The sequence below is a fragment of the Talpa occidentalis genome, unplaced genomic scaffold, assembly GCF_014898055.3.
Source record: "Talpa occidentalis isolate TD23 unplaced genomic scaffold, MPIMG_talOcc4v2.1 talOcc4.2, whole genome shotgun sequence".
Classification (NCBI taxonomy): domain Eukaryota; kingdom Metazoa; phylum Chordata; class Mammalia; order Eulipotyphla; family Talpidae; genus Talpa; species Talpa occidentalis.
This window is the reverse complement of record NW_023602073.1, coordinates 14610044-14632044: the sequence shown is the minus strand read 5'-3', so window position 1 is coordinate 14632044 and position 22001 is coordinate 14610044. Positions and strand designations below refer to the sequence as shown.

General features: G+C 40.9%; 1 protein-coding gene across 8 annotated transcripts in view; it reads right to left on the bottom strand.

Moving 5' to 3' along the window:
• Positions 1 to 22001, bottom strand: part of CARMIL1 (capping protein regulator and myosin 1 linker 1) — a 327354-nt gene that overhangs the window by 156532 nt on the left and 148821 nt on the right. For all 8 annotated transcript variants that reach the window (XM_037521032.2, XM_054698351.1, XM_054698353.1 and 5 more), the window contains exons 6-8: positions 15106 to 15203; positions 14694 to 14764; positions 14368 to 14441 (exon numbers count right to left, since the gene is read on the bottom strand). In XM_037521032.2, coding sequence (XP_037376929.2) covers positions 14368 to 14441; positions 14694 to 14764; positions 15106 to 15203 — 243 coding nt within the window. The remainder of the gene's footprint in view (positions 1 to 14367; positions 14442 to 14693; positions 14765 to 15105; positions 15204 to 22001) is intronic.

The window sequence follows — 22001 nt, the reverse complement described above, 5'->3', positions numbered from 1 at the left end:
ATGACGTAAGTAAAATTTGTTCTAGAAAACGAAACTACCCATGAAGATGATGGAAACCTGTGCTTGCTGGCGAAGTGTGGTTACCATATTTCCCTAACTTTTGTTTATGCCCAGACTTTTTAATGTTAAAAAAAAGTTAGAATGAGACAAAGACAAGTCTCAGTTCATTCAATAAATATTTCTGTGGTACCTACTAAGTACTGAGCAGGGCTGTCAGGAACTAAGGGTTAAGTGATAAATAGGAGCGGCTCTTACTTCTCTTCTGTACTTAAGTAGGAGAAACACCCCCACTCAACACCCAAGTCAATCAGTAACACAATAGAAGACATGCTGAGTAGGGGGCATGTGCAAAATACCCTAAGAACATAGTCGGGCACAAATACTTCTATAGATTGGAAGATTGGAAGGGGCCAACCAGGCAAGGAGATGGGAATTGAGTCACTCAAGTAGTTAGGAATTGTATATAGGAAGGCTTGGGAGCCCATATATGCCCAGCAACTCCATTCATTAATATATTCACCATGTACCATCCACTGTCCATGATTTACTTGCTGTGATGCAAAAATAACATAGCAAGATGGCCATTCCTTGGTGACACTGACAACCTATCACGGCCTACCAGAAGACTCAGAGGGGGAAAATTATACTAGAGTAAAATAATCCCTAAAGAGTAGGAGGAATATGAGGTACTATGGCACATAGAAGGTGGACCTTCATAGAACAAAGGCTAGTCAAGGAAGATCCTTACTGGAAGTTACTGAACTTTCAGAGATGAGGGACTGGGATACAACACATATTCTAGGCAGAAGGGATGGTCAGCCAAGCAAGGTATGGACAAAGACTTTTTAAATGAATCAAAACAGCATTATTCATAAAAGAAAAATTTCAGTTGGATTTTATCTAAATTGAAAAATGTATGCTCTATAAAAGAAGTTATTAAGAGACTAGAAAGACAAGCCACACACTGAGAGAAAATATTTGCCATCACATTCATGACAGAGAACTTGGCATCTAGAATGTATAATCAATGCTTGAAAGTCAGTATTAAGAAACAATTCAATTCTTAATAGACAAAAGACCAAAACAGATAGTTCATGAAAGAAGACATAAGCATGAGAAATAAGTATATAAAAAGATGTCTGAAATTATTGGAGAAATGCAATTTAAAGCCAAAATTAGATGCCACTACAAACTTATTGAAGAGCAAAATTTTTAAAAACCTGACAATATCAAGAGCTGACAAGGATGCAGAGCAACTGAAGTTCACATACACTGCTGATGTAATGCAACTGTCACACACAATGTAGAAAACAATTTGACAGCATCTTAAGTTTAACATACCCTTACCATTTGATCCAACAATCATACTCCTAGGTATTCACCCAAGAGAAATACAAACTTATATGTACACAAATACTTAAAGCTGGAAACAACAAAGACATCCTCCAGTGACTCCGTGTAACTTCCAAATCCAGATTAGCAAAGGCAATAATGTGGCTTCTGCTTAGCTCTCTCTCAACTCGCTCACTCACTGAATCCAGCTGTCCTGCTGTGAAGACGACAGTCCACCTGGAAAGGCCACATGCTGCCAGGGTCAACCACCACACCTGTGAATGAGGAAGCCTTCAAGATGCCTCAGACCCAGTCCCCACCTGAATGCAATTGCTAGAGTCCCAGCAAGAACTGCCCAGTTGAGCCAAGTCACCCTCAGGATTATGACATAGTATACAAATAATAAGCCATTGTTCTATTATAAGTCGTGAAGTTTGGGGTGGTTTGATATTTAGCAGTAGATAAGCAGAATACTTAATGTCTAGAAGTAAGACTTGCATGACTGCAAGCAAGGTAACCATTAAAGTCTATAAGCAGAGAACTGCTTCGGAAAGCTAATCTCTGCAATGTAGGTACAATGAGGTAACAATTTCTAGAGCAAAATGTACCTGAGGTCAGAAAGGACTAAAGCTGAAAGTGAGTTCAGAAACTAGAACAAGAGCCAAGGCTAAAATTTTAAAATTTCCTAAATTGATTAATGAGTTAATAATACAATCCCAAATAATACATGCATACTTTTATGAAGTAACTCTAAAGAAACATAAGGACTATTAGGATTATTTTTACAACTGGGTGGGGTTAGAGGAGAACTGTGATTGAAAACTCACTTATTAAGGCAATCCTTCTAAGAAGAGATAGTAGCCTATTTCTTTTTTTTTTTAAGATTTATTTATTTATGCATACAAGAACTGGGGTACAGGCCAGAGGTGTGGGGGGTCAGAGGATTCACCAGAGACAGAGTGGGGAACAGAACATGCAGACTGACAGAAGTACACTGCTGAGGGGAGCAGCGGGCAAGTCAGGAGGGGTCTGCTGCACCATGTGGGTTGCTCCCTGTCTGGCTGGGGGATCGAACTCATGCTGCAGTGGCTGTGGACAGCTTCATAGGTTGCATCTTAACCCCTTGTGCCACCAGGGGTCAAGCAGAGTGAATGACTTTTCAATTACTGTAATTGCATTCCAGCATATATATCTGCACGTTGTCTCTAAGGAGACAAGTATAAGAATTGCCTTGGCAGAGGAAAAACATATAAGGTATCACTTATATGTGGAATATAGGGAAATAAGAGATCAGATAAAGCCAAATCAGTAACAAATCCTAGTAATCTCGCTGTAGAATTGAGGTTTCCAGAAGGGAACTGGCAGGAGGGAGACAAATAACAGGGGAGGGCATACAATTGACTATGGGGAGGACTTCGGGTAACTTGGGACTGGGTGTGGTGTGGTAACATAAACATAAAGGGTGTGATTCTGTAACTCTAAATCACATATAGTGCTGTTAACCAATGCTAAATCAATAAAACGTATTACTCTTATTTTAAAAAAATCAACTACTACTAGACTATAGGAATAAAAGAATTGCCACAGCATCACTATTCCTAGCAGTCTTTAAGCTAACCAAAATTTTTGATTACCAGAATAAATTAATTAGAGTGTTCATACATAAGAATACAAATCAGAAACAAACCTGAATAAATAAACTATAGCTACCTACAACCACATGTAAAATCTCAACCTCAGGTATATAACATCTCTCAACCTGAATGGAATATGCAGAGAATAGGGAGCTTCAAGTCAGAAGATCAAGTGTCTAGGAAGTATCCTGCCAATGACTTATAGAAAAGTCCAAGTCTGAACTGAGAGACATTCAGGATTCCTAGAATTGGTTCCTCTTGAACACCCAAGACACCAAGTCAGCCAGAACAAGCATGGAGGCCAAGTACCGGGAGATTTGGGCCTTGATACAAATAGTATCAAAGAGCCAGAAATGCCCAAAAAGCTCTAATTCATTGCACTTAAATAGAAAACACATACTCATGCATAACTAATTTCATTTCTGAGAGTTCATTTACCTGGATGGCTTTCTCAGGATACAGTAATAAGTACGCATATAATAAGTCTTGGATAATAAATATTCAATTTGCCATTCGCATGAGCCTCCCAACTGCTGTGCTGTACCACCTGACTGCAAATAATTCCCTGGACTTCCCAGTGGGTTCTGTGTCAATCAGAACCGACCCTTTTCTCATATTTTCATTAAGTACTGCTGTGATCATATTATATAATACAGAAAGGAAATTATTATATAATACAGTGTTTGTCATCTGGACTGATTTCTCTCGTGGTGGGAAATGCTTAACAGCTTTTACAATAGTAATGTTTTTTTTTGCTTTTTTTTGTGTTTTCTGTGTTTTGTTTTTTTTTTTTAAGATTTATTTATTTATTTATACAAGCACTGGGTACAGTCAGAAGCGCAGGAGGGTGAGAGAATTCACCAGAGCCAGAGCGGGGAACAGAATAGGCAGACTGATGAAATACACTGCTGAGGGGAGCAGCGGGTGGCAGGAGAGGTCTGTGAGCCATGTGGGACCCTCCCTGGCGGCCGGGGATTGAACCGGCGCTGCAGAGGCTGCGGCAGCTTCGCAACCCAGCGTTCAATCGCTGTGCCACCAGGGGAGGCCCAATAATGTTTTTTTTTAATATACAGCATTCTACGTATATACCTGTGATAATTAATGACTATAATTAGTAAAAGTTGCATATAAAATAATAGAAATGCTCACAAATATAGAGACTGTTTATGTTTTGTTTTGACCTTAATTGACATGACTTAGGATTTAAAGAGGGAAAGTAGCCTTAAGGGGTCAGCAATATAAGGACCCCTCTCAAGGATCTTGGCAACATCATATGCGTTTGTTCATATCCTTGAGACATTACTACTGTGTCCTTAAAATGGAATGAAATCATTTTCAGACTCCAGATCCCGAGAAAAAGATCCAGGGTTAACATGCTTGATGGCAAGATATTTAGTATTTGAACCACTTGCTGAATTCTTTGCTATTCTAGATTTCAGGCAACCTATTGCATTAGCAATTCTCACTTCATTTTTCTGATCTGTATGACTTAATGGAGTTTAATTTTCCATAGAAGACGCAGGAGATGGATAGATATTCTATGCTCATGGACTGAAAGAATTAACATTGTCAAAATGTCCATCTCACCCAAAGTAACACAGACTCAGTGCAATACCCAACAAAATTTCAATGGAATTCAAAGAACCAGAGCAAACGTTATCGAATTTTTTATGGAATCACAAAAGTCTCTGGGACAGCCAAGGAAATACTGACAAAAAGGGAGAGGAATGGGAGTATTACACTCTCAGACTTTAAATTATACTGCAAGGCTATAGTAATAAAAAAAGTATGGTACTGGAATAGTGGACACATAAGCCAATGGAATAGAATTACGAGTTCAGAAATAAACCCACATTTACATGGCCAGTTAATATACAACAAAGGAGCCTACAGTCTACAATGTTGAATGGTAAGTCTCTTCCACAAATGGTGCAGACAAAACTGGACAAACACATGCAGGAAAATGAAACTAAAGCACTCTCTCATATCATACATAAAAATTAATTCAAACTGGATTAAAGACTTGGATGTATGACCAGAAACCATAAAATACATAGAAGAAAACACAGACAAAACACTCCACAACAATGGCCTCAGGGAGTCTTCGGGGGCTCCACTCCAACAGCAAGGAGGACAAAAGCAGAAGTAAATGAATGGGACTATATCAAGCTAAAAAAGCAAAGGGAATGATGATCAAAGCAAAAAGCAACACTACTAAATGGAAGAAAATTTCTGCACATCATATATCTAACAAGGCGCTAATATCCAAGATCTACAAAGAATTCATACAACTCAACATAATGAAAACAAACAACCCAATTCAAAAAATGGGCAAAAGCAAAGAAAATGGGCAGAAGAGATAAACAAATACGTCTCCAAAAAAGACATACAACCGCCCAAGAGGCATATGAAGAAATGTTCAACATTACTTATCGGGGAAATGCAAATCAAAAGCAAAGAGATACCTCCTCACTCCAATAATGAGAATGGCCCAGAAACCAGAAACAAATATTGAAAATATGGAGAAAAAGGAACCAAACCTTATACACAGTCAGTGGGACTGCAGAATGGTCCAGCCCCTATGGAAAACAGAATGGAAGTTCCTCAAAATAATAAAAATAGATCTATTACGTGGTCCAGCAATTCCACTCCTAGGTATTTACTTGAAAATACAGTATTACTAATTTGAAAGGATATATACATGACTATGTTCACGGGAGCACTATTTATAATAGCCATGTCATGGAAACAGTTTAAAGGCCCATCGACAGAGCAGTGGACTAAGAAGATGTAGGATCTACACACCATGGAACACTGCTCAGTTATAAGAAAGATGAACTCTTGACATTTGTGACAATGTGGATGGAACCAAAGGGGATTATGCTAAATGAAATAAGTCAGGAGAAGACAAATACTGGATGATTTCACTCATATGTGGAATATGAAAGGGGGAAAAAGGAACTGACAAAACTAAAGCAAAACCAACTCTAGAAACAAGCAGAATTAAGGCTTCTAGAGAGGCAGAGAGAGTAAAGGTGGGAGGGACCCAATGACCAAGGTGAAAGGACTGTGGGTGCTTTGATGGTGGGAGTGATGTGGTGACATCTGAGGAGGTCTGCACCTGTTCCCCAAAATCATATGCACTATTACTCAAAGAAAAAAAAATAATTTTTCCAGTTATTATTTTTAGGTGAAATTTTTCTTCCTCCTTTGCCCCTGCCTCTCTGCTCTCTGAAACTATAAAAACATCAAGACTTTTAAATAGTGTGACAAACTTAGCAAAGTGTTAGCCAACAAAAATCACTGACTAATTTGAAGGTTGGCTAGCAAGCCCTATAATCTAGAGGGAGACAGCAATAACCCCATGTAACATCGTGCTTATCTGTCAGAGAGTCACATACCGCAGAGTGAAGATTTTACCCTAATAAATTTGACAAACATTTTAAGGCTCAAAGGAAGGGTTTCATGAAAGAATGCAGGCTTGCTATTCCTCAGGCTTTCTACATACATGCAGCAGAACATGCTTTCCCATGGAAAAGCTGATAAAACTCGGAACGACCGCAGTAGCTTCCTGACATAGTCATTTGATGGCCTTTTTGGAGATAACACAGCCTTTCTTCCTGCAGATTTAGTTTGAAAATGAGACCTGCAGAGCTTCTAAAATTCTTTAAATATCATGTATTACCAATCCTTCCTGCTAATCTAACCTTCACAGAGAGGTGGGTCCCAAATATTAAAGGGTTACTTGGATAACTCTGTGAAGGATGGTGCAACCCAGGACTGTTCAGCTGAAACACTGCCAAAAGTCTAAAAGAGAGCTCTCTAAATTTTGGATCATCCACTCATAACTGAAAAGTATTTGGAACAAATACCTTCCAAAAACCCGTTATCTATAAAGTATAAATATGGGCTTCTATACTAATGTATTAGGCTCAGCATGAAACACACACACAAATAAAATGGATAAAAAAGAAATTAATATTTAAAAAGTTCTACTATCTTCTCCAGGTTCCTTAACACATCATCAATTTGTTCCCAGCAAAGTCCATTTGAGCCAGGTGAGACCACCATTTGATAGAATTATGTACAGAAATCTGGGAATGGCAGCAGAAGCTAACACTATTCACAGCCAATTCCACATTCCAAGACACATTTTTTCTTATTGAAAATGAGAGCAGGAATAAAGAGGTGGAGGTTAAATGAGGAAACGATTATATCAGCGCCCTCAGGCCAGCCTTGACAAACACTAATACGCACTCAAAAGTCTTCCCTGAAAGCGACGGGCTGAAGAATGTCACCTTGATGAGTAAGAAATATGACAAGACAAAAACATGAGTCTGCAGGGAATGAACTGCTGGCAGAGCTCTCTGAAGCCAAGTTTAAGCTCAATGATGCATGACATGGAGTCTTTAGAGGATTGATGAGATTAGCTCCTTTTAAGAATCTTCCAGGAATAAGAAAAATTGATGCATTTAAAGCTGTATATTCTCTTCTTCTCAGCACCTCCACTGCCACCCTCATCATTTCCTGCTGCTCCAAATTACAGTGTAATTATATCTCTAACGTGTCAGCTCACGGGCCTTTGAGAAGTCCCATGAGAAATGTATTAATAGAGCAGTGTTCAATCTGTGCCTCTTTTTGGGTCACTGATACCTAAACCAGAAACAAGTTTAAGAACACACTTAAGTAAAATTTTGCAAGCTGTAAATAATGACTGAGTAGGCATTTGCCAATTACTTCCTAATTACTATTCTTCTCCTGAAACTATCTAGACTGATCCAGCATAACTACTATCATCTTCACGTCCCAAGGTTTATTCAGCAATAGGGTCCTCATCCTACATTCAGTTCTAATAGAGCCTTAGCTGGCTAGCTAGTTAGTAATCAATCACAGCATTCAAGCTGCTTATAAATCTACCTAGAAGTTCCTGGGCAGACCCTAAAGGTTTTAATGAGATTGCAGAATATAAACTGGGTAGGAGGGGATCTACAGTGAAGAGAGAACAGCAGGTTGGGTGAGTCATAAGAAGCCTCGATACAGGTATGAACTTACACCTCAATTCATACACGATGTTGTAAACAAGTTACCTCAATAAAACAAGAGGAAATCACAACTGGTTTCCTCAATACCTTGGAAAGAAGCTTCTCCATTTCTCTGTGCATCAGGTTATACAGGTCAAGTGATACAAGGTTTACAGTATCTTTAACACTCAGCACATATCTGAAGAGCTGACCCCAGGCAAATCAGAGTGGGGAGGACATTAGTCAGAACTCTGTAATAAGAGCAGTGACAGGAGGACCACCCCACCCCTACCTAACACACTTCCTATGCACGATGAGATGAATACACACACATACATGCACACACATGTACATGCATGCATACATATCACTGTTTCCTCCATTTCTGTGCTCCTGATGAGAAACAACCAAAACCATGTTTGGTGGTTCTTTGTTACCAGACTGGCAACATTAATATTGGTGGTCCCTCCCACTTTGGATTTGAACCACACTATGTTTTTATTTTTTTTAATTGAGGTAACATCAGAACCCCCCAACCCCAATCAGAAATTGCCACTGTAGTGCACCCACCACCAAATCACCCATTGTCCACCATTGTTCTTCCCTTTTTGTTCTCACCCTCTCCCCCTGCCCCAATGCTTCAGTTCTACAGTCAGCTTCAAGGGTTAGATATTAAGCTTATCATTATCTGACCCTTAGCTTAGTTTCTCCCACATATTAGTGACACCATCCAGTATTTATCTTTCTCCTGACTTGTTTCAGTTAGCATTAGCCCTTCCAGATCCATGCACGTTGCCACAAATGGCATGAAATTATCTTTAAAGATTGCTGAATAATATTTTATTGTGCATATAAACCACATCTTCTTGATCCAGTCATCTATTTGGGGGCCACTTTAGTTCTGAAAAGAGTGGTTACAAAGGCCCAGAAGCACAAAGCCAATGACCTGGGTGAATGAACTGAAACACACAGAGATGGATAAGACCCAGACAGACTGGAGTAGGTACCACAGAGCAGCTGTGGAGGATGGGGTGAGGGGGTGTTACTTGCATCATCTGAGGGGCTGTCTAAACAAACAATCCTCTCAGTCTCCAAGGGCTGTGATCTACTCCTGGAGAGTTCAGTTTCCCTTGAAAATCCTTCATTTGACTGTAGAGTATCAAGCCACATAGTATGGACAAGACAGAGTCCAGCTCCTATGGAATTTCCACCCCAGAGGACTCATGGCTTTCAGGACCCTTAAGAATGGATGTCTTGGGCCTCCCCAGTGATGCAGCAGTTGAGCACTGGACTGCGAAGGTGCCCGCCGCCTCTGCAGCGCCAGTTTGAACCCCAAACACCAGCGAGGGTCCCACATGGAGCAACACACCTCTCCTGATGCGCCTGCTGCTCCCCTCAGCAGTGTATTTCATCAGTCTGCCTGCTCTGCTCTCCCCTCTGGCTCTGGTGAATTCTCTCACCCTCCCGCGCTTCTGACTGTACCCAGTGCTTGTATAAATAAATAAATAAATCTTAAAAAAAATAATAATAATTTCTTAAAAAAAAAAAAAAGAATGGATGTCTCGACAAACTCATGTCACTTGGGGCAACATGGATGAAGCAGCATGATGCTAAGCGAAATAAGTCAGAAGGGAAAAGATAAATATCGGATGGTGTCACTTATACATGGAATATAGAGAAACCAAGGGATGAGGAAAAAGACAAAACTTGCAAGCTGACCATTGACCTGAGGCACACAGCAGGGGAGGGGAGGGTGAAGGGTAAAAACAGGGGAGGGAAGAGCACAAGGGACTGTGGTGATGGATCACGGGTGCTGTGGTGGTGGGAGAACTAGGAGGCCTATATCTGCGGGGAGAAACCAAACACTGTCCAAAAATTAACAATGATGAAAATACTTAAAAAATAAAGGGTGTAACTGTTTCCAACTATGATGACTACATGCAACAGGGAGAAACTACTGAATGAAAAAACAAAGTTTTGAATGACAGCCTATCAGGAGAGCTTTCATACTGATTCTATAGACATGCACAGCTTTCTAGAAGGAAATCTGGCTGAAAAGATATTTAAAAAAAAAAAAAAAAAAGATAGAGATACACACGAAGGGAGTCAAGCGCCAGAGTAGGAAGATTCATGTTCACGTATGAGAATTATTGCCCCTATTTTCTAACAAACTCCAGCACGACACATGGCCCATTTAGCATTCTTTCTTGCATCTCCAATATGTCTAATTTTTCCATCCTGTTTTCCACAACTCTTACCCAAATGAGAAAAATACCAAAATGGTCTTTTGTAAAACCTCTCAAATTTAGAGAATAACACTATAAATTGTTCCAAACAACAGTGCCATTTAAATACAGACTGCTCCTTCATGGGTAAGTACACTCAAGCTTCTAATAGATGGAAATGTTTACCCAACATAATCTGCTGTAATTTGATTCGCAACACTGTTAATACAGGTGTTCTAACAAGACTGTGAGTAGCCTCTTCTTATGGAAACTAAGAAAAGGAAAAGGATTCTTACAGAAGAAGGAATCAACCTTGAAGATTAGGATGATTATGATAGAGATCTGAAAAGTATCAAAGCATTTAGATATTTGCAGGAGAGCTGACTTCTAGATCAGTGATCCCCATTTTTATGAATCAAGGCCAGTGCAGTAAAAACATTTTTAAGAACTTTCTAATTTTTTACATTTGGTTATTGCATACTAAATACTACAACAGAAAGGTAAAATATATATATATATTTACATACATACATATATATGAGATAAAACAAGCATCACATTTTTAAAATGTGTCAACAGTAAGCACAAATGGAATATTTTTTGTAGGTCATCTTGCACTTACTCTTGGGTACAACATCCCACATCACAGACCACTGATCATCAGCAAGCTACAGTCCACAGTATGTATTTGTGTAAACAAAGTTTTATTGAAACAGTCACACTCATCCAATTACACACAGTCCAGAGTTGCTTCAAGCTACTGAAATGATGGTGCTTAAATGCAACAGCAACTATCTGCCTCACAAAGCTAGAATATTTACTGTCTGGTCCTTTACAGGAAAAGTTTTCCAGTTCCTAAACTAGAATTTCTAAAAAAAAAAGACATAATAAAAAAAGGTTCACTTAGTCCTTATTTAGATTTATTTTATTTTATGTATACAAGAGCTGGGACACAGGCCAGAGGTGTGGGGGGTGAGAGGATTCACCAGAGACAGAGTGGGGAACAGGCAGATTGACCAAAGTACACTGCCGAGGGGAGCAACGGGCGAGTCAGGAGAGGTCTGTGGCGCCATGTGGGTAGCTCCCTGGCCGGCCGGGTAATCAAACTCATGCTGCAGAGGCTGCAGATAGCTTCATAGGTTGTGTGTTAACCCCTTGCACCACCAGGGAGGCCCAGTCCTTTTATTTTTTTTAATGGGATTATGATCTGTCAGTTTAATGCAGTGTTTACTGATGAACTGAAGATTCTCCAGATAAGGAATTAGGAGACTTCTACTTGTGGGAAAATCATAAACGTTTTGACAAGTCAAGTCAATTGGGGGTAGTATTCTATCTTGTATTCCATGTAGTAACTATATTGGGTAGCTTCTCTAGACAGTTTCCTTCTGCCAGCAGATTAGTCAACAAATTACGCACAGTGCATTAGCTGGAAAGTTTACCATTGGCTGTATGGCTCACCTCTTAATGGTGTAAAAATCATTACTAAGAAACACATCAAGGTGCCCTATGGTGTCTTCATTCCTGTAGGCCAGATATTCTCCAAGTGGGGTTCACAGTCCCCTGGAGGACCCGGAGACCAGACATGGTATACAACTTGGTGAACCAATAATTTCTAAGTGACCAAAGATGGCTACTACAAAATCATCTATGGCTCAGACCCATTCCAAGTATACAACAGACCAAAACAGACTTAAATGTAACGAAATACAAAATTTGTTCACTGCTATGGTTTTAGAATCCACATTACAACTGGCCATCACTTGTTGAGGAGTGGAAAAGCATCAAAGAAAAATATCCACAGTTATGTGAAAAGGCTATTAAAAATATTCCCATTCCAAAATATACACCTGCACCCAGGTAGGATTTTCTTTACTGTCAAAACATAACAGGCCAAATGCAGCAGAAGCAGATATGAGAATCCAGTTGTCTTTTATTAAGTCAGAAATCAAAGAACTCTGCAGAAAGGTACACTGACACCATTCCTCTGGCTGACTGCTTTTGTTTTGGAAACAAAACAACTATTTTTCATAAAAATGGCATCTATGTTAGCATGTAATACATTATTTACAGTATTTTAAAAGGAATAAATAATTTTTAATTTTTGTTTTAATTTCTCATATGAGAAATACCAAAGGAGATGACACCCATACACAAAAGTTTCAATTTTTTTTTTAAGATTTACCTTTTTTTTTAAAGATTTCTTTTTTTAAATTAATTAATTAATTTATTTATTTATGCAAGCACTGGGTACAGTCAGAAGCGGGGGAGGGTGAGAGAATTCATCAGAGCCAGAGCGGGGAGCAGAGCAGGCAGAAGGACGGAAGTACACTGCTGAGGGGAGCAGCGGGTGGCAGGAGAGATCTGCGCGCCATGTGGGACCCTCCTCAGGTGGCCGGAGAGCAGACGGGGATCAAACCGGCGCTGCAGAGGCTGCGGGCAGCTTCGCAACCCATTGTGCAACCGCTGCACCACCAGGGAGGCCCAAGATTTACTTCTTTATGCATACAAGAGCTGAGATATAGGCCAGAGATGCGGGGGCGAGGCGGGGGGGCGGTGAGAGGATCCACCAGAGACAGAGTGGGGAACAGAACAGGCAGACTGACTGAAATACACTGCCAAGGGGAGCAGCGGGCGAGACAGGAGAGGTCTGCCTTGCCATGTGGGTTTCTCCCTGGCTGGCCAGGGATGGAACTCATGCCGCAGAGGCTATGGACTGCCTCATAGTGCAGTGCTCAACCCCTTGCACCACCAGAGAGGCCCAAAAGCTCAATCATTTTTGAGATTAAGGGTTACACTGCAGGCCTCCCTACTCCTATCTCACTCAGTTTTGTTTTTTTTTTAATTGGAAAATACCCACAAAGTAAAATATTTCCCTTTTATTTCATTCACTTTTTCATGAGCTATACAGAACCTATCTTGCCTAAACATATGAAGTTTCCTCATATTCAAGAAGAAGAAACAGCTGAGAACAGGAGAAAACTTCCTACTTCACAAAGAAAAAGCTAATCGAGCTTGATTTGTGGGCTTACGGCACTTCAGCCACAACTACAGACAAGGCTGGCCCTGGTTCATCACCATCCTTAGACCCAGGCTGTGCAGGAGGAGTTACATCCATCTGATCTACTTTTATTTCGCCAAGTTAAGTTGGCTAGAATTCATGAGGGACCCCACTGCAGTTCTGGATTTCCTACCAGGCGGGTGGAAAATAATTTGAATGGTATTTTGGGGGTCAAAATGCTGGTGGTTAAGAAGAGGTAACCCTGCAATGCAACAGTCCACATGGCATAAAAGGTCTACAACTGGAATTCCAGATTTCTGTCTCTCAGTTGCAAAGAGACAAGACTTACTGGGTGGGGTTACTTGTGGCAGAGATGATATCTGCCCACCTAAAATAAGCAGCGTATCCAGGGTTCAAGCAGAGGCCAGAAAAACTGACCAGAAAAGACATTGGGGAAGCAGGAAAAGGGGGCAGGGAAGGTGAGTCAATGCTCAACTTTGTCAAAGAACAAAAACTTGGCTAGGTCTGCCCTTGATCTGCCCTTGCAGAGGCAGAAGAACTAAATGAAGCTTTTCTCTGCCACCCGAGCACATTAACCACAGCCCAAAACCTATCAGTCAAGATCTTAAAACCTAAAACTCGCTCATATATAACCTGTATCAAGTTTCACAGTTTTATTAATATTTTCATAAAGCAGATATTGGCAAACTTATTTCTATGTGCCTATATAATATTCATCTCCAATTCATAAAGGAATTGTCATCTAAACGTCATCTGCTAGGATTTCAGCATAAAATTTTCTCCTAGGAAAAAAATGTTCTAGTTGGCAATTAGGTAAAATAGCACTGTATTTTATATACAAGGTAGAATAAACAGACATGTGTGCTAACGTAAGAATCTAAGAATTATAATGCTTGCACAGTAAAATTCAGCATATTTTTTAACTACAAACTTTGCATTTGGGGTATATACATGTACGCCTATCATGAACCATTCGTAGTGATGAACAGAATTGAAACCATTACTTGAAAGGTAAAATCTGGAGATTCTCAGATTTTCCTGATTCCCCTTATACAATCCTTCTCTGGTGATAACATACATCTGTAAGTGCCAGTGCAGTACTGAAAGCAAAACAGGAGAAGAAAGAAGTCACTTACCTGTGGTCAAGATGACTGAAGTCTTGTAAATTCAGTTCCCTGGTGTCTTGTGTCAGATAAATCGTATCCACATCCTATTTGAAATAGAATTCAATCATGTAAATATTCCACATAATGGTCAGATGGGTAACAGAGAAGCAGAGAGAACAGACCATAGCAAAGGTATATTTGTATGTAATTTGAAGAAGGAAGATTTTAACCAAAAAAAAAAAAAAAGAAGAAGAATGGTAGGAAAAAACAGAAAAACAGTCAAATATTGAAATATCCTTCAGGTGTGTATATATATATGTATGGTTATGTATGTGTGAGCACACACAGATACTTACCCATTGTACTTCTTCCCTGTATGAAAATCCAAGCCAGTCACAAACACAGGCATACATCTGAGAAAATCCACCTAAAATCCACGTACAACAAAAATGCGACAGGTTTTCAGCTCAAGGGTTTTGAAGTCCAGACTGAAAAGCTTAAATATGGCCGATGTTGACAATGCCAATTGCTCTTTCCATTTGGGAAAACAGCAAAGATTTTTCTCCCCTGCTCTGTAGTAAATACATAGCAGGATGCACTACTGCTTAAATATAGGACTTTTGTCCACCAATCTGAAGTCTGTGCGCTGCAAATTACACCTTAAAACTAATTGTACCTTTACAGTAGCATGCTAGAAATAGACTTCACTTCCTGGCAGGGGGACATCCATGCAGCCATTTACATTTTGGTTTTCAAATGTATGCTCACCGCAGGGACCCTGCTCAGGCACAGTCTGGCTGTCCCACAGAGCTTGGAGACTGGCCAGCCGCTCAGCTGGCTCCATGGAGACTTTCTTCATAATTCTCCTGCAAGATCCACAACAACAATAATAAATTTCAAAAATCCAGATTCTTTAAACTGCATATACAGTTATTTTGGGATATGCCTTTTTTTAAACGAAGATGGCTGTCACTTCAACACCATAAGTGTAATTCTGTTTTATGAACATTAGGGACCTGGAAATCTACGGAAACTTAACAATAAACACCTTCATTGAGTTATTTATCTATCTCTTCATTTTACTGAGGTGACACTGGTTAACAACACTGTATATGATTTCAGAGGACAGGTTCACATCTTCAATAATAAACCCCTTTATTTAACTTCCTTTCGAAAGCTTAAATTATCCAGCAATGTAGTCTCCATTTGGCTATTTCACAATGTTAGATGTCACTGAAGTAGTTAGAAAAGAGTATGTTCTATTTAATGAAACGAGATATTATACTATGTATATACTAAGTACAAATCACTGATGTTCAAAGATTATAAAAGTACCTATCTCATCTGTCCATATAAATGCCCATCAAGAAGCTAAACATTCCCATCGGAAAAGCTGTTCTTACACTATCTCTTACCTGGTCCAGGATTCCCCTGGGACACAGAACATGCCCAACTGCCCCTCTCCCAGCCATCATTCTCAAACTCAGAAGCTCAGAGTCCCTGCCACCCATCAAACCCAAAGTGGGGATGGCATAGTAGTTAAGAGGGTGGGAGCCCCGGTTTAAATATTCATAGAACTGGAAAAATAAGAGGACCTCCCCCATGGAGTGATTGTGAGAAAGAAATTAACACCATAGAGTTATAAGAACAATGCCTGGTGCCTGGTAAAGTCCCAATAAATGTAGTTACTGACAGTAATCATTCAATGAATAATTTGTGAATTCATTAATTCACCCCTTCCCCCCAAAACTATACCAAATGTCACACTGTACCAAGACCTGTTACCAGGTACTAAGTATACAACAAGGGGCAAAATAGACTCAGTTGGGCCTCCCCTGGTGGCGCAGTGGTTGAGCACTGGGCTGTGAAGCTGCCCGCAGCCTCTGTAGCACCGGTTCAATCCCCGGCCACTGGCGAGGGTCCCACATGGTGCAACAGACCTCTCCTGCTGCGCCCGCTGCTCCCCTCAGCAGTGCATTTCATCAGTCTGCCTGTTCTGTTCCCCGCTCTCTTCTGACTGTACCCAGTGCTTGTATAAATAAACAAATAAACAAATAAACAAATCTTAAAAAAAAAAAACAAAACAGATTCAGTTCCTGCCCTCACTCAGCAAGCAGCCTATTATGAAAACCAATATGAGAAGAAAGGCACTAATCTAGTGGAGGGGGAGAGGACAGCACAGCACTAAACATACTCTCTGGTGGGGAGGGAGAGCCTGGAGGAGTAGAAATGCTCTTTAGAACATAATATAATGTTAAGATTTGAAGGAGGAATAAAATTAATCAGGAGCAGGATCAGGGAAGGGTTAACAGGGAGCAGAGAGCATTTCAGCTAAAGAGACAGCACTTACTGACCAGAGGTGGAAAATAGTTGAAAAAAGTAATCTGTGATGGGGAGAGGGTGACAGAGGATTTGGGGGCTGGGGGGAGGGGGTTGTGGAGAGCCTCAGAGGTCAAATTAAAGATTTTATACTCAGGGCATTGAGGAAGCACAGAAAGACAAAACAGGAAGTCTGCAATGACTAGCTAGGCACTGTCAACAAATACAGGAGGTAAAAGGTTTTGGAGATAAAGATAAATAATTTGGGGGATTATCTGTAAAGGGCCCGGTGAGAGTGAAGGTCATACAGATCTGATGACCAGGGAGGTTTACCCCCACAGCGCTGGGTTGCCCAAATGTTCAGGAGACAGGGCAGGTTGGCTGGCTGCAGGGGCAGGCGAGCCAGAAACACAGCAGGGACAGAAGGAGTTGTGGATTCTGATGGGGCCTGCCTGGAGTGAGGAACACCTCAGGGGGTGAGGCAGTCAGGAAAGCAAAGGGAGGCAGGAGGGAAATTGCCAGGCATCCATGGCACGGAGGCCCTGAGAAAGTCCAAGTATTGGTTACTTCCAGGGAGAAAAAGTACAAGGGCTGTGGTCAGAGAGCGATGACTAAACTGTGATTTCACCCCAGTGGATGCTGTTCCAGGGGATGACAAGGTCTAGGGTGTGGCTATCAAGGGTGAAGAGGGTGGAAGTGGGGAGAAGCACTGTTGATGAGGCCAAATCACCCAGGACCCTAGGGGCATGCCATGTGCAAAATGGTACAGGAAACATATTAAGTCATAGTGAATGTATTTTAATCTTTCCTAAATGATTTAAAAGCACTTCTGCTACATTGCATGCCCTCAGTCACCAGGAATTTCAACCACCTGGTAGAGCTTTAAAAGAAAATGTTGCCAGTTATTTCTCTTTCCTATTGGATGGAATCGAGGTAAAATGTGCTGGAGCCTGACCAGTTGCCTGGTTGGCTGGTTCTGTTCCAGAGAAAGCCTCAAATACATACCAAAAGCATTGAAATACAACTATTTTGCTAGCAACAAAAATATTTCTACTACTTTGCAATTTTTACGAGTAAAGCATAATCAGGTATGACCGATTGATGTCAAATGTCATTAATTCCTTCAAATGCTTCTGTAAATATGTGAGAGCATGATTTTTATTCATTTGAAAGCAACTATGATTAAGTACCATTATTCAAAAAATCCATAATTTGAGAAATTTATGGATTTCAGAAGATATTCACAGTGAAAGTGACAGTCTATAATCTGGCAATCTGGGATGGTTCCTTTTAGTTAAGTGCTATGACTCCAGTATTTTAGTGGGATTATTTTCTGGCTACATGACAGTGAAGCCAGATATTATACAAAGAAATAACAGAGCTGTAGGAAGCAGATCCAAGCATTTTCACAGGTGAAATAAAACAAACTTTGAACACACCAAGCTGGACCTGTGTCTGATTTCATGTGAGAGCCCATTTCTCTTGTAAAATTCTTGCTTTATGTGAGCAGCACTACTAGGCATGCTATTTCAGTGATATACAGGATGAAGTTAAGTGACTCAAAAGCAAGAAGAAAAGGCAAAATCTTAGGCAGGAAGCTGGTAGGACGAGGAGGAAGGTGGCAGTTTAGAGTTGCCCCTGATGGCGCAAGACGCAACCTACGAAGCTGTCCGCAGCCACTGCAGCACAAGTTCGATCCCTGGCCAGGGAGCTACCCACATGGCACAACAGACCTCTCCTGATTCACCCGCTGCTCCCCTCAGCAGTGTACTTCGTCAGTCTGCCTGTTCTGTTCCCCACTCTGTCTCTGGTGAAACCTCTCAACACCCACACACACCTCTGGCCTGTACCCCAGTTCTTATATGCATAAATAAATAAATCTTGAAAAAAAAATAAAGTAATCATGGCAGATTCAGAGCCCAGGGCTTCAATTTCATTTCCAAAAACCACAATGATCATTCATATCCAGGGCTAAGGGGAAATAAACTGGAAAAGGAGGGCAGAAGCAGGTAGCAGATGTCTGTGAGAACAGAGCCCCTCGGTGAAGAGGTGTAATGATGTAATCTGAAAAGGGGAGGCTCCAGGTTCCCTGCCCCACCTATTGAAGGGTGAAATTGAGCAGCAAGGGAAACGTGGGGAGAAAATTTGGAGGAGGCACATGGAGCAGAGACATTTGAAGAAGAAACTGTACTTCCTTTTGGCCTTGAACTTGTAGCAGGGACTTGGGGGACATGGAAGGAGACACTTGGAAGAGACAGAGATTTTGGGTGAGAGACACATGGGGAGGCAGACAATGGCAGTCTAATCTTGACTTGTACTTTGGTTTTATTCTTTTCTTTCCAGACTTGCCTGGCCCCTTCTGCCCCTTTTTTATAGGTCCCCACCAGAAGGTGCCGTAGACTTGGGCAAGTTTTTGGGCTTCAGTGGCTCCACTTTGGGCCAACCCTGTTTGGCTGGGCATTTACCCACAAAGGGTTTAGGTAACTAGGTATTTCACTGGAAAGCTGTATACTTTCTCCTCACCACACACACCAGTTCTATTAAAGTTCTTTTCTATTGCAGGTCTTACACACTAAGTATACATGTCTTCATGTGATAGTGGATGGCAGAACCCATTTAGAGTGTGCAAGTTTGGAGTTCTCAGGGGGACCCTCAGTGTGCCCACTAACACCTGGCATTTTCCCAAATCTTCAAAAAAACACTCTGCAGAAGGGCTTGTCTGAGCTCTTCCAAGTAGCTTCACTTCTGTAACAGTTCTAATCATTCCTTTATAAGGAATTTAAAAAATGTAGATTTCAGGAACTAAAGGAGTCCTATGAATCCAGTGTGTTCATTTATATACGAGATAAAGTTCTGAGAACTAAACCAGAAGGTGGCAACTGTTTCTTATGTATTCTCACACTGTGCACACCAACAATGAGGGAAAGGAAAATCCACCCCACACAAGTTGTTTTCTGCCTGGAGTTAAATAACAGCGAAGAGCCCATCTGTGTCTATGTCACAGACACCAGCTCATCATACACACAGAGAAAATGTCAGACAGAGACGGACAGACAGACAAAGGTGCTGCTGTCAAATAAGTGCCATAACACGTAAACCAAAATCCGAGAAAAGAAATCTGCCAGGCCTGTCACTCACAGGCACACAACCCTGCAGACCTGAAACAACCACGTTTACATTACGTGCATTTATTCACACAGGACTCAGAAAATAGCTCTGGGTGGCAAGGAGCAGGGAAGTTCACGACAAAGCAGGCAGCTCTCTATGCAAATCTCACACTGAAACTGTTGACATGATTAAAAAAAATCTGTAAACCCTTATAATCTACTCAAATTGATTGACTGATTTAGAATTCCATTTCAATGCTCAGCCTATGGAATACAGCAATTGTCTCCAGAACAGCATGTTTTGCTGATGCCAAAAACACAAGGAAATGCTATCTACTGCTTTAGGAAAGTGCAGGACTGTCAGGTGGAAAAACATCTTTCTTTTGTTGACATGTAAATACCCATTTTGCCCCTTTCTGTACAATAATCTGCCCTTTTTATCCTTCAATGACTTTTGACTTCATAAAGGATTTGCAATGCCAATTTTATTATAGCTGTAAAGAAACATTACCCTAACATACCAACCCTAATATTAAGCCAACTTTTATATGTGTCACCTATGAAAGAATCATCAAGCCTTCTGGAAGCCCAAGAAATAAAATCATGTTAGAAGGCTACTTTTCTGTCAACGTAAAAACTAAAAAGGATGTCGTTTTCATGTGACAACAATAAATAAAATTACAGATGATAATCAACTTACATATCAAGATACAGTAATTTGAAGAAATCATAAACATCAAAGAAATTCCCTACAAATGTCACCAATTTTCTGTTCCATAGAGTAAATTTCATTCTGGGTAACTGTCATAGCAGCTTTTACAGCTAAAACATCTGGAGCTCCATTTTCAGCAGTTTACATGAGTTACTTTAATTCTCACAAAACTGCATTAGTGTTACTACTCCCATTTTGCAGAAGGGAACACTGAGGCTTTCAGAAGTGAGCTGACTTGCCTAGAATTTCAACCCCTAAAGTAACCAGACAATCTGACACCTTCCTGTCCCAGCTGGAGGTTCTGTCCACTCAAGCTCATAATGTTATGGAGCAGCCCCGATATAAAACAGGTTGCCTGGCTGTGGGTCCTCACCGGCGCACTTAAAAGGGACTTATTAATACTCCACTACAGGCACACACAAAAGATTAATAAAAGGTTTATTTACAAGGGAAAAGGAATTGAGGAAATGTACAACTCAGGGAGAAAATAGGGAAATAAAGTCTTTAATGCGTCCTACCCGATCTGCGGACCTGGCAACCCAAAGGCACTCTCAGAGCTGGCCAGATGCTGCGAGCTGGCAGAGAGCCAAAAAGGGAACACCCACCCCCCCCCACCCCCCTCCAAGGCCCATGTGTCTGGTTTTATACCAAACCTGGCTTCTTAACCCCACCCTCAGGTTCCAGCCCCCTTCCCTTTGGTGGTGATGGGATTTGCAGTTCCCAATATCTTTTGGCTTTGGCCTGGGGTGGGGGTGGAGTCCGCAAAGCCTGTATGGAATTAGCTTTAGGACATCCTTTTCCCCCTAACAATAACACAGCACTGCAGACCAGTGCTCCCTTAGGTGGAAATGTCACTTTATTCTCAAGTTCAAAACCCTTCAGGAGCTCCCTCTACTTGAGGCTTTCACTCAGGCCCTCTCTCTGAAGGGATCTCACTTCTGTCTCAATCACTTCTGCAGGTTCTCAATTCCAGTTCAATTAGGCTGCTGCTCTCCCCTAAAGGCAAAATGCTTCAGCCCCTGACCCCCTCAAACCCCATTTACCCCCTGCCTCCAGCCTTTTCAATTCCCCCACAAAGCTCTCCCCAGGTTCACCCCTCCCCCACCAAAGTTCTCTCAAAAACAGAGGAAGACAAACACAAAGCAAACATTAATTTCTTGACATCCTGAATTAAATGTCACTTTCCCTTCTCGGAAATCTGAGGGTGTTTCACGCTCTCCATTTATATTATCTCTAGAACTTTCTTAAACAACCTTTAGACTGTAAACTCTTAGAGGACAGGAGATATTTTACTTGGCTATGTATGTATGTATGTCTGAGAAAATTCCTGAGTGAACATTTTCTAAATTCACTCTAAGTTGTCTAAAGACTTAAATAAAAAAATAAAATTAAAAAAAAACCCTAGCTTGGTGTTGGAGAGCAGCCAAAGTGCCTGATATCTGAAAAGCTGAAAGCCATAATACAAAACAGCTTCCGGAAAAGAATTGCCACCTCAGACACCTCTGTGAAAACAGATTAAACAACAT